The 13,776-nt window shown below is 39.7% G+C and overlaps 1 protein-coding gene across 1 annotated transcript in view; it reads right to left on the bottom strand.

Moving 5' to 3' along the window:
* The window catches only part of KLKB1 (kallikrein B1), a 32,755-nt gene extending 19,434 nt beyond the window's left edge, over nt 1-13,321 (bottom strand). Inside the window, exons 1-6 of the mRNA XM_073017836.1 lie at nt 12,201-13,321; nt 11,525-11,583; nt 7,527-7,689; nt 5,746-5,852; nt 3,095-3,254; nt 1,671-1,780 (exon numbers count right to left, since the gene is read on the bottom strand). Coding sequence (XP_072873937.1) covers nt 1,671-1,780; nt 3,095-3,254; nt 5,746-5,852; nt 7,527-7,689; nt 11,525-11,582 — 598 coding nt within the window. The 5' untranslated portion in view covers nt 11,583; nt 12,201-13,321. The remainder of the gene's footprint in view (nt 1-1,670; nt 1,781-3,094; nt 3,255-5,745; nt 5,853-7,526; nt 7,690-11,524; nt 11,584-12,200) is intronic.
* Nucleotides 13,322-13,776: the final 455 nt, after the last annotated feature.

The following is a 13,776-nucleotide window of genomic DNA, read 5'->3' as shown; positions in this document are numbered from 1 at the left end:
AGATGGACCGCAAGAGAAGGAAATCTGTAAATATGATGAATTCATATGAGTTGAGGGGCAGGAGACTTTAAAACACCATTAAATCCATTAAAAAATCAAAAGGGGGAGTGAGCAATGTGAAATCTGTGTGACCCAAGGGTCAAGTTCTGGTTCAGCTCATCAGCTATATGACCCCCGAGCACCTTCACTTCTGCCCTCCTTCTAGGAGCCTTAGGGGTTTTGTTTGTAAAATTAGAAAAATCCGTGGTGAAACTAAGGACAAATCTGTAGTGATGACTACAGATGAACCCTAACTTATGAATCTCATCTGGGCAGTGAGGCCAGGAGACAGCCCTACTCCAGGTTGAGGAGGCACGTAGCTACTGGGTGTTCCCTGAGGAACAGGGAACATGTACTCAGTGAAAAGCCATGCCCTTAGCAGCTCAAAACACTGCCTGAAACAGCCAGATTTTTACCAGTCTGTAAAGGCCATTTGATCAGATTAAATCACATGTGAACTCACTGCAATTTAAAAAGAAAGCAAGTACAGAGATGAGCCATCCAGGGTGCTCTCCCAGGTGTGGACAGCAGCTGTGACAGCCCAGAACCACGGCAAGAGCGTGCCTGTTCCCTGGGTAAGTGCAGCAAATCCTTCCAGCAACAGTGCTGGGTACAGAATGGAGCATGCTTGCATCGAGTGCTGCCTCCTGGCAGCCTTCAAAAACTCTCCCGGAAAAAAATAATATGAACGTTAAAATCACATCACCAGCACGTGTGGACCCGGCACACACCGTGGAGAAGGTGTGCTGTCGCAAAGAGGAGACGGGAAAACAGACACCTTGTAACCAACCTTCCCAATCTTCCACAGGGAAATCCTAGCCCAGCACCCAATACAGGGCCAGGCACAGAGCCAGCACCCAGTACTGCGGAGAACTGGCAGTAAGGGATTTGGTTTCAGTAACATCTTGTCATTAACAGTCATTAACATCCTGATATGCTAAATGAGGTGGAATGTCATGGCAATTTTCTGGATAATTCCATGGAAATTACCTTTATGTGTGACACGACAGAATGTTATTTCCCTCCCCCGGTAGAGTCATTTCCCTAGATAGGGACACAACCAAGGAACGACCTTACAGTTTTGCTACAATATCATTGTACCTATAACAACATCACTGTACTAGTTTCCTATAACTGCTGCTCTAGGGGCATAACCACAAACTTAGTGGTTAAAAACAACACAAATTTATTATCTTACCATTCTAGAGATTGGGTCTTACTGGGCTAAAATGAAGACATCAGCAGGGCTTGTTCCTCCAGGATGTTCCACAGGGAAACTCTTTCCTCGCCCTTTTCAACTTCTAGAGGCCGCCTGAATTCCTTGGCTCATGGACCTTCATCTTCAAAGCCAGCAGTGTAACACCTTCAAACCTCTCTCTGCCTCTGACCCTTCTGCCTCTCTCTTTTTCTTATTACTCTTGTGAGCACTCAACCCTGTGAGTACATTGGGCCCATCAAGAAAATCCAGAGTACACTCCCCATCTCAAAGTCCTTAACTGAATCCCATTGATAGAAACGCTTTTGCCAGCTGTGGGAACACACGCACAGGTACCGGAGCTCCGCACAGGGACATCTCTGGGGGCTCCTATTCTGCCTACTACAATCACAAGGTGAAGTGGTCCTACAATTACCAATTTCTGAAAGGGCACAGGGCTTCAGTGAGAATCCAGATTCCACGTTATTCAGCACCTTTATAGTGGTAGGTGTTCCTCCAGGACTGTGCTTTAACAGGCAAGTGTTCCTGAGTGGGAAGAAAAGAGGTTACTTTGCTTCCTGCACTTTGAGGTGGAGGTAGCAGTCCAGGTAACATTTAGTATTCAAACGGACAGTGGAAAAAACAATGATGCTGATAATGAGTGGTTTAGGGGTTTGCATTATTAATCAAATGGACATCCTTCTCCTCGCAAAGGGGTCAAGGGAAAGTTGGGGTGAGAATGAGGCAGGAGTCACCATGACACTAAACCCTCATTCTATAAGTAAGGCCTATGCGTGGGGCAAATGGAACTTCAGGAAAAATGACACCAAAACTCACTTCAGGAAAGCAAAAAATGACACAGACTTCAGAAAATGACTTCAGAAACAATGACACCAAAATTTCGCTTCAGGAAAAATGACACCACAATTGAGAAGAGCATGGAGTGATTGACAGTAGAGACTGGGAAGGTGATAGAGAGGTGGGAAAGGGGCAGGTGATGAAAAATTGCTTGGTGGGTACAATGTACATGACTCCAGTGAGGGATATACCAAAAGCCCAGACTTTACCACTGTACAATACACCAAGGTAACAAAATTACACTTGTACCCCATACATCTATGCAAACAAAAATGAGATTTAAAAATAAGGAAAGAAATTCACAAATTAAAATCAAATGGTGATTAACTCTACGAATGAAATAAACAGAGCTGAATGTGGCTTAAAAGAGAATGTTCAGAAATGGCCCTTTGGAGGGGACGGTATCTGAGGAAAGACCTGAAAGAATCAGCCTTTGGAGAAGTGGTGGAAGAGGATGCCAGGCTTTGAAGATGGGGTACAATTACCTGCTAGAGGAAAAGAGTAGAGAAACAAATGAAATTAAATGAATTATTTAATTTAAAAATGAAGGGCCGGGAGCAGTGGCTCATGCCTGTAATCCCAGCGCTTTGGAAGGCCCAGGTGGGTGGATCACGAGATCAGGAGTTCCAGACCAGCCTGAGCAACATGGTAAAACCCCGTCTCTACTAAAAACACAAAAATAAGCTAGGTGTGGTGGTGGGCACCTGTAGTCCTAGCTACATGGGAGGCTGAGGAAGGAGGATTGCTTGAAGCCAGGAAGCACAGGTTGCAGTGAGCCGAGATTGCGCCACTGCACTCCAGCCTGGGCAACAGAGCGAGACTGCGTCTCAAAAAAAAAAAAAAAGGAAGATAAAAATATAAAGTAGAATAAGTAAATAAGGAAAGTGGTTAGGAGTAAAAGCCCTGTTTGGTTTTTAGTTTGGGAACAAAAGAGGTTGTGAAGAATACAGTGAGATCCTGGGGGCACTAATATCAAGAACAAACACCATGAATTGTACTCACCGGTACTCTGCATTGTGAAATGTTCGTGTGGCGTATGAAAAAAATTGGCAGCGAATGTTGTTGGTGCACCGTTTTTGGCATTCTTCAACACTGCTAACCTTAGATACATTAAAATTGACTCCTCTCATATCAATCCCTTTATAAATGTCTCGGTGGCAAGCTGTACAAGAAAAATACATAGAGCAAACACAGTCCATTTTCTTTCTAGAGGTAGATTAGATACCCGCTACCATTTGGGCTGGTAGTTTAGAAGCATAACAGCCCAGTTTTGGCAATTGCTATATTAATTAAGGGATTTAAAATTTTTATTATGTCCATAAATTATCGAACTCTGCTTGAAGTAAATACAATCCAATATTTTCCTGAAAGTACTAGCTTGGAAATTGGGTTACTTCGCTTCTTAAACTGCAAGATGCATGCAGCAATACAGGTAAATTTCACGTTGAAATTAACAGTGAGCAGTGGAAAATAAACAAGGCAATAATAATGAGGACACTGATAATGTGTGCTGAGGTTTGCATTATTAAAGAAACTGATGTGCCTTTGACCTTTTGCATTGAATGAAGGAGCTTCTCTATCTCCCAGTGTTCTTTTTCTGCTTTCAACTTCTCCTGTCTGACTACAAATTGCATCTGGATCAATCGTTACAAAATGTGGAGAGTTGTTGTTTATGCATGATGAAACCACTTCCATTCTTGCTTTAAAATAGTGTTAACTTCTATTTAAGCACCCTTTTCACTGAGATTTGTCTTACATGCAAAAGATATAGATAATTCTTTTCACAGACAATGAAGCAAAATTAGGCTCTTTTTTTTTAAATGTTCAAATTTCTTAGTTAGACTTTTGGTTAAGGAAGTAATGTAAACCAGAAGTATAAACCATAAACTTTTTTAAAGTTTTATTCCCCAAGATTATGTGGAATAAACCATAATCTATTACAGGTAACTTTCCACTCCTAAGAAGTATGGTTGAAGTCATAAAACTAAATTTAAGGGTGGGAAAGACAGAAAATATACAAACTGTCAGGAAAACTGCATGTTGAATTGGGTAGGGAGGTGGATTATTCACAGTGGTTCTTAAATACAGGAATTTGCAGACAGTAGAAATGAAATCTCTTTCCAATTTTTCTGCATGTGAGAAAAGAATAGGCTAAGAGTTGGGATGGGACTCTTACAAATAACAACTTTTTAAGTGTTCATATGAAAGCTCTAAATGCTTTTGACTAGAATTGTTCCTGAAAGTAGAGATTTTATGTACTTGGGAACAATTTTTCACTTTAAGATGATGAAGTTAGAAAAAAACATTAAAAGCAAGCTAAGTGAGTAACACTGAGTTTTAGAATACATTAACAATAACAGGAATATTGGGAAAGGCACAATATTACTTTTTCTTTAAATTTTGCTATAAGATACAACAATTGGAAACAGCACTTCCTTGAATACTTTATACCAAATTAGATGAACATACACATTGATCTTATAAAATAGGAAATGTACCCCACCTCAGGTAGACTACACCTATTACACTGGCTAAGTCAGGCCCATATTGATAACGAAGGCTTTGCCATCCTTCGATAACTGGTTAAAATGCAAACAGCAGGCTCCAAGTGTGTGTGTATTGAAGGGGTGATATCAATGAGGGAGGAAAGGATGACAAATTTAAAAACATCTGAAATTTGAACCTACAAAATTAATTGTGCATAATACAGATAAAATCGTAATGATGTATAGTCACACAAAGAATCACAGCACAGCTATTTTAAGATTCCAACAACCCATCAGTTGAATCTTTTCAGCACTTTTCACTTCCTGATCAGTCCCAGTCATGTTTGAGAAATAGTTCATTTGTCTTAAATTTATTAGGATAGCGTTGGAAATTATTTCCCAAGACATCAGTAGCTTCAGATGTAAAATCAAAGTTCTCTAGCATCCTAGTCTTCAAGTTTCCTTTAAGAAGTATTATTTTTAGCAAGATTTGCAGAACTCTGTTCTTCAGTTTGGGCCTAATGGTATATCAGAGTTTCTTGATGTCAGCACTGTTGACATTTTGGGCCAGAAGATTATTTGCTGTGGAGGACCTCTCTGTGCCTTGTAGAAGGTTGGGCAGCAGCATTCGAACATTCTGGCCTCTTCTTAGTAAATGAGAGAGGCATTCTTAGTAAATGAGAGAGGCATTCTGGCCTCTACTTAGTAAATGCTAATAGCGCCCTCCCTAGTCATAGCAACCAAAAGTGTCTCCAGACATTGTCAAATGTCCCCTCACGGAAGAGACAAAAATCACTGCTGGTTGAGAATCACTGATATAAAAATTACCGTCACGTGAACCTGAGAGAGATGTTCCCTCGTGTTTTCTTAAAAATTCTTATCTGGAAACAAGGAGACACGATTATTTGGATTCATTTTCTGCAAATCTTACACTTGAGTGCTAACCTCATAAATAATAGAGGCTCATTAAGTATGTGTCGATTGATAAAGACAACAGAAGTGTCCAGATGAATATGGGTCCCTCTTTTGTGTCCAGAATACTGCCCCATCTTCTATCTTTATAAGTGATTCCTTCCAAAAGGCTGTAGCAGTACAAACTTTTAGCAAAAGCTGTTCTAAGGTAGATCCAATATTAACTCAAATGTAGCTAAGAAATTCGCAACTTACCACTTATTTGATGACCACATTGCTTTAAGGAATGTCCAGAAATTGCACCTGCTCGATGTACTTTTGGCAGGGTTCCTGTAACACTATCTTTCAAGAAGCAGCCAAACCTGTTTTAAAAGTAGCTTTATTTAGGAAGTAGAACAACAAACATACATTGAGGAAATGTCTAGCATTTTCTATACACTAACAAATAAAACCAGGAATAAGGGAAATAATATAGCTTCCCCAAAACTTGCTGGAAAGAACACTCTTAGAGGTAATTTTATAACGTCCCCATAATATTTAACTTCAGCATTGCGTTTTCTTTACACTCACATTTTTTAAGTACAGAAAGTCAACCATATTGAAGAGTTAATGATTTTTCCTGTGTTCTTAAACTTTCAGGCAACTATGTCCTTAATTGGTAATTATTTTTGCAAATACTTTCATTTACTTAAAAAAATTAACTTAGTGATAAGAGCTGGATCTGTATATTGTGTGTTCATCTTGCTTATTAACTCCTTGTAGTCTGCACTTAATGAAAGACTTCCCTCTGTCTCAAATGTCAGCCTTCATGTTAATTTCATTATTTATAAGAATTCTAGAACCTACCTCCACTTTTAATATGATGATCCTCACATACAATCTGGGTTTTCTCTACAAGTTTAACATGTAGGATCAGAGAATGACTATCCAATTTCTAGTTCATAAACTCACGTGGAGTAAAGATGAGAAAAGAGTTATGAATATGGAAATGGGAACAACAAAGAAAAGCTTATTCTTATTCAAAATGAAAAAACATTAAGATGAAACTGTAGCTTGTGATTAATAAGTATCACTCTGATGTAATAAAAATTGTAATTATAGCCGGGTGCGGTGGCTCACATCTGTAATCCCAGCACTTTAGGAGGCAGAGGCAGGTGGATCACGAGGTCAGGAGTTCAAGGCCAGCCTGGTCAATATGGTGAAACCCCGTCTCTACTAAAAATACAAAAATTAGCGCCAGATGTAGTGGTGCGTGCCTGTAATCCCAGCTACTTGGGAGGCTAAGGCAGGAGAATCGCTTGAACCTGGGAGGCGGAAGTTGCAGTGAGCCAAGATTGTGCCACTGCACTCCAGCCTGGGTTACAAAGCAAGACTCCATCTCAAAAAAAAAAAAAAAAAAAAAAAATCATAAGTAGTATTTTTCCAATACTTTTACAAATCTCCAGTTAATAATACATATTTACACAAGCACAAGCACACATGAACACACACATACCATACACAGCATCATGCCATAGGTGCCCAAACTGGCTCACTTTAGGCGTCATTCAGATCTGCCCTGTCCCAAAATCACAAGTTCTAGATCTTTCTCAATTATATTCTCCGCAAAATGCTTGTCTTACGTTATTTCCTTCGGACTGTGCTAGCCACTAATGTGATCACGGGTCACACAGTTAAGTCTGTTTCTTTATTCAGATGAAATGTTCGCCTGTTAGACGCTTTCTGGAGACAATCTCTTAGCCCAACGATGTTCAAGCCTTTTGAGGCTTTGAGTAGAAAATGACTAGCTTCTACTACTTTAAATAAACACAGTGATTGTTTAAAATGCAGATTTCTAGTCCCAAGAAACTTTGGTTCAGCAAATCTGGGTTGTTGCCGAGGAATCTGCATTTGTAAAAACCACTTGAAGGGATTTTGCTGAAGCTGGTCCTTGAACCCCGTCTGAGACAGAACTCTCAGTTATACTATACCTCTTTGCACAAAACCGATTCAGTTTAGAAAAACGGCTTCTCCAATAATGAAATATCAACTTTTACCTTTTCTCCATGTCATTGATGGAACTTGCTGGAAGAAAACTGAATAGCAAGCACCTTGGGTGGAACGTGCACATCATCTGGCAGTGCTGGGCGTTCGGGGTGTACAGGGAAGCCACATCCCCACCTCTGAAGAAGGTGTTTTCATATAGTTGAGTCAGACATCCTGTGATAGAACCATAAAAGTTAATTTGAGATAATTCAAATAATAATTTTAACAAAAAGATATCTGTTGTCTTAACTTCTCCCACTGACTGACTACTCAAAGACCTGTATAATATAATTCTAATTATGCTGAGAAAATAAAATATATTAAGGCAACCATTTGAACAATGTAGAGTGTTATTTAATTTTCTGGGCACTTCTGCAATAAAAATTTGGCTTATTTTCATTAAATTGCACAATAATTTGCACATAAATTACCCACAATAAAATAAAATCCTAACTTAGTTTTTCCCTGTTGCCTGACATGCTATGAAAATATCATGCCTTAAAAAGAATAATATTTGCTCTATTTTCAAAACACTTTGGTTACAAACATCTCCACCAGCTTCTCACAATTCTGCAAGGGAAGTTAGAAGCAGGCTTTGTTATCTGCATCTGGATTAGGTTTTTCGAAAGAAAGTTAAATAACTGAATCTCAGGGCATATGGACTTGCCCAAGATCCACACAGTTAACGAAAATCCTGTGACAGTCACCCAGCCCTGACTCCCAATCCTGTGTCCTTTTCTAGCATGCAGTGCTAAATATTGTTCCGCATCTCAGTATGATTCAAGCAAACTGACAATATTTTTTACTCATTTTTAAATTAGTTTAATTGAAAGTAAATTTTGAACTATTTGCTGTTTGGAATTATTCCCAGCTCTAAAATACACTGCACCCCACCTATTATTAGCGAATTAGGTGTCATTACTGCTTTAATTTGTAAATTTGGATTTACCTGGAAAGACTGTCTTCCAAGTCTGCTTAATGAGCTTTCCTGGTCAGCTAGCATATTCATTTCAGTCAGTCAACTGACCATTAACCATGGCTACTCCGATGACAACCTGTCCATTCGCTGGGGCATTAACCATGGCTATTCCGATGACAACCTGTCCATTCTCTGGGGCATTAACCATGGCTATTCCGATGACAACCTGTCCATTCGCTGGGGCAGTAGTTACTCTTCAATTTAAATAGTACTTATTTTTTTATTGCCTTTGAGGAAATGGGCAGCTTAGACCACGTGCATTTTATTAAGCACTGGAGAGTGCCATCTTCTCTGCACTATCCTACCCCCTGGGGATTCTGGCCCTGAGCCCCAGTCTGACCACCCAACACAGCAGGACTTCTTCTATCCCTCTCAGAGGTGCGGCCAGATGACCACCTCTTGGGTAAGGTTTATATTTGGGAAGAGCGCAGATCTCTTCAAATGGAAGCTTTGGGGAATACAAGTGTATTGCCTAGATTTCACGTATGCACAAAGCGTGGAGGCGTTGGTTTAGTGACAATACGAGTTACAAAGAGGCCTGTTTTTTCAGACAGTTGGTGGTTTTGATTGACTCATAATTATCAAGCAGTCACTCCTCTTCCAGCACCTAGGTTCACACGCAAGGATGCACACAATGGCTGGTGCTGGCCCAGAGCTTCCCATTCTGCCATTGGGCCTCTGTGACCTGCCATGTGACTCAGTCAGGGAAGGGAGTGACTAGAAAGACGTCAACTTTGTTGCAGAATGGAAAGAAACTTCTAGTAGGTGTTCTTGCTTATCCTCCTAAGTTGGTGATCATGATGATAATGATGATCATGACAACGATAGCCGTGTCTGTACTGTATTTTGGAGCATATGTAAAGTACTGTTACATAGTTTATCTCATAATGATGGTGGCTTTCAAAGCTTTCACATGGGCTCCCATGTCCATGGATTTTGGGCAGGTTATTCAGTCTCGTTTAACAATTACATAAACAATAAGGAGAAGAAAAGTACTCTAATTTTAAAGAATTAGTGGACAAATATTAAAAGATAATTTACAAAAGAAATAGAAGTGATTAGTAAGTACATGAAAATGGGAAGAATCACAAATATAGGCAAGTTAAAACAACTAGAAGCCAGTTTTTCCATGAGATTAGTAAAAATGAAAAATTAAATAACCAGTATTTGTATACTGGTTTTGATTGCAAATGATGGAAAACCTAGTACAAAGTGGCTTGAATACAAATGAAATCTATTGGTTCAGGAGCCAAAAGGCCCATGGTGACTCTGGCTTAAGGAGTAACCCCACATTGTGCTCAACGGATAGCATCAGTGGACAACAGTCTCCTTCCGCTTGCTCCAGTCGTGGTGTTACCTTTACTCTCAAGCTCCACATAGTAGCAAAATAGGACCAGCAGCTCAGGCCTCTGTATTCTCTTATGTTTCAAGTTAAATTGGAAAAGAAAAGTAAGAGTCCTATTTCTAGACGTCTAAACAAACGCTTCATTGCAAGATGTTGGCTCTGATTGGGTCACTGCAGTCAGCAGGATGTGTGCACTTCCTGGTTCAGCAAAAGAGTCAGGGTCATCAGAACCACATGGACAAAAACTGAGAGGCAGTAGCTCTGCAGAAATAAATTAGGATACTGTTTCTAGAAAGATAAATATGTCGGGATGCAAAGCAACAGAAGCCTGTTAGAGTTGGCCTAAGTGGGGTAAATGAGGACTCTTATTAGCTGGTAGAAGAAGTCAACTAGGGAGTAACTTTTCTGAAAGATAATTTCATGATGCCACACCATAAAACCTTCTAAAATATTCATACCTTTGAATCTAGTATTTTTATTTCAAAAAATGTATTCTACAGAAATAACTAAGTGCATAAGAATGTGCACACAAACATACCATAAAAAGAGAATAGCAAGCTCCAAAAAATGTCATTTATTTGCACCAAAAGGTAGCTATAAGTGGAAAATGCAAGTCAAAGAGTATGCATAGTTAATAACTCTTTTTTGTAAAATGTGCAAATAGGCATATGTAGAAAAATATCTGAAAGACTAAACAAAAGATGTTTAACAATGACTGCTTCTGAATTTGGGGACTACATGCAATACGTAGTTTCTAGTTTTTGCTTATTTACATCCTTAATTTTCCTAGCCATAATCATGATTTATTTTGCCAAAAGAAAAAAACAGAAAATGAGAAACCACCTGGAGGTGGCCGTGGTTCACAGTATCTCTGGCATAACAGGGGAGTTGTGATTTAGGGGGAATAAAAGCCTTTTTTCCTGGAAAAGTAGTCTCTTTATGAATGTAAACCTTCCCTGTAGACGTTTATTGTAGCCATACGAGAGGAAAGTTAAATACTCATTGTTACGTGGCCCTCTTAAGTCACCATAGACTCAGAATCATGCCTTGTGGGGACACAGAGAAAACTTCCTCTATAGCGATTAATGAAATGTCCAGAATCCTTTTTATTCTCCAAAAATTAATGATATTAATAGAGAAATGAGATCAAAATCTGGTGTTGAAAGTTACTCACCTAGAACTATCCAACTGCCTGGTTTGCTAAGTTAAATTTAAACCAGGTACTTTCATTTTTGAAATGGTTCCCTGGCTGTCCAGAGTAAAACTATGTATCAAGTACCTAACAGATACTTGGATCGGACCCAGACACTGTATAATGCCCAGCATTCTTTTTAAATTTCAGATAATGTTTAATTTTTTAATGTTGATAAAAATAGAGGAGTAATTTTTTTGTTTTGAGTTTTGTTTTGCAGAGTGTCATCTGTAAACAGAAGTTTTTATTAACACAAGTCCCAAGACATTCCCACTTGTGAGCTCCTTCCTCTGGCCTGCAATGTATGTATAGAGCAATATATCTCACAAGTCGTACTTGTTCTGGAACATTAAATAGACACGTGTCCTGAATCACCAGGGACTATCTCCATCCCTGAAGCTGTATGTTCAATAGCTTTCTGCTGGGGTGGTGCGACTTGCTTGGCTACTCCTGTCTTAGCCTGAATTTCATGCTTTATAGATAATTCACTTACCACAGGAAACCGTAGCAAACAAGGAAAGGAAATAAGTTGCTTGCTTGAATAAAATCATTCTAAAAAAGAAAACGATACATAACTCTGTTGGTTTTAGATCGCATTTAACATAAATCTTAATTTAAGGTGATACAGATTTTCTTGTAAATGTCTGAATTACAAGACAAAGCACACAGTTTCTGGTATAGAAAACAAGGGGCTTTTTTCTCTACATTTGTGTCTAGGGAGTTGGAAAGTTTATAATGCTTCCCAAGATACAAATTGAGACCTCCAGACTACTGTTGTGTTTATTGTTGATTGGCAAACTCTGTGGGTAGTAATGTTGGAAAGGGAATTGGTAGAGAGAGAGATTAAACAGTTATGAAACCTCTTGATTTGGGCAAAAAAAAAAATTAATAAATAATGGCAATAATGTCAGTCCAAAAATCCCTAAGTAAAGAAAACCTCTGAAAATATTAAAGCCCAATTAAAAATTTTAAATCAATCAAGTATTCTTTTTGATTTAAAATCATCTTACATTTAAATATTTCTACATAAAGGAATATCAGTTCCTTCTCTACTACCTATATACTCAGGAAATTAGAATATAAATGACTAATTTTCTCATAAAGTAAAAAACTATACTTTAAAAATTATAGTTTCTTTGGAAACAATCAGAATAATAGAAATTTGCTACCTGAAAACACAATTGCTTCTTGGAGGTGAGTCTCTTGTCACTTAAAAATGAACGGTCTTCAAGCTGTTCTAATGTGGCACCGCAGGCAATGTTTTCCTTGGCTTCGATATTGACTTTGGGTTTCTGCCAACAGTTTCAACTTTTTGTCCTGTCAACATATTCCGTGAACATCCTATCCGTGTTCAGCTGTTAAGTATATTAACTATTTCAGGGAGTGATGTCAGCAAGAACCGGAATAGGAGTTTGTCAGAACAGGAGTTTCCAGTGCTCATCCCTTGCAGAAACATCGATTTGAACAAGTATCCATGCACGAAAATAACTTCACTAGAGCTCAGGAATCAGGTGAGAGGTTATACCACCCAGTTGCAGCACAGAAGTAAGAAAAGACACATTGAAGTGCATAGGAAGGACAATTTCACATTACCAGTGTCACCCCACCTTCAAGCCTGGGCAGCACAGCACGGAGAGAGATACCCTCTTGCATGGAAGAGGGACAGTTAAGATAGCACCCAACTTCACCACAGACCCCAAGCACCAAGCCCACTCCAGTAAACCCCAGTACCAGGATTCAGGCCTGCCACAGGCCAGACTGGCCTCTGTGGCCTCAGCCCCATGCTCACCCCAGACCAGGTCAGCCCCTGGGACTCCAGACTCCAAGGTGGCCACAGAAGACCTAGACTTCAGACTTGCTCCAGCTCTAGCCTGGCCCCCAAGACTCTAGCCTCCATATTAGCCCCAGCAGCCCAAGGCTCCAAGTTGGTACCCATGGGCCTAGAATTCAGGCCATCCCCTTTAGATCCAGCACCAGGTCAAGTCTCCAGAGATCTTGGCCATGTGGACACAGATGCTGGGCTCATCCCAGTGGAACCTGGTCCCAGGACAGCCTGAATAAACTCAGGAACAGGTCTATCCCCATGAACTCAGGTGCCAGGTGATCCCCATGTTAGGCTGGCCCCTGCAGACTCAGGCTTAAGGCTCATTTCAGTGCCAAGTCAGCCCTCAAGGATCCATGCTTCAAGCCAGTCCTTGTGCACAGAATACAGACAACCACAATGAATGAACCCAGAATCCAGCCCTGCCTACCTTAGAACTCCAGCAGAAATCCCCTGCATAGACCCCAACAGACAAGCCACCCACAATCTCTGGTCAGTCTGACTAGTGAACAGCTTCCTCTACTGAAGCTAGTATGTAAAGACTGAAATAGGTACCTACTTCAATGCAAGGCCACACTGATCACAAATAATCAGGGAAACAAGAAACCACCAAAGGAAGAAAATAAAGCAGCAGGAGGCGACCCTAAAGAAATGGAGATCTATACTGCATGACAAAGAGTTAAAAATAATTATCTTAAGAAAGCTCAGTGAGCTACAAAACAATATAGATAGACAGTAAACAAAATCAGGAAAACAATACATGAGCAAAATTAGAAGTTCAACAAAAAGAGATAGGAACCATAAAAAAGAACCAAACAGAAATTCTGGAACTGAAGAACACAATGACTGAATTGAAAAAATTCACAAACAGCTTCAGCAGCAGACTTGATCAAGCAGGAGAACGAATCAGCACACTCAGATAC

Source organism: Chlorocebus sabaeus, chromosome 7 (genome assembly GCF_047675955.1).
Source record: "Chlorocebus sabaeus isolate Y175 chromosome 7, mChlSab1.0.hap1, whole genome shotgun sequence".
Taxonomy (NCBI): Eukaryota; Metazoa; Chordata; class Mammalia; order Primates; family Cercopithecidae; genus Chlorocebus; species Chlorocebus sabaeus.
This window is presented reverse-complemented; position numbering and strand designations above follow the sequence as displayed.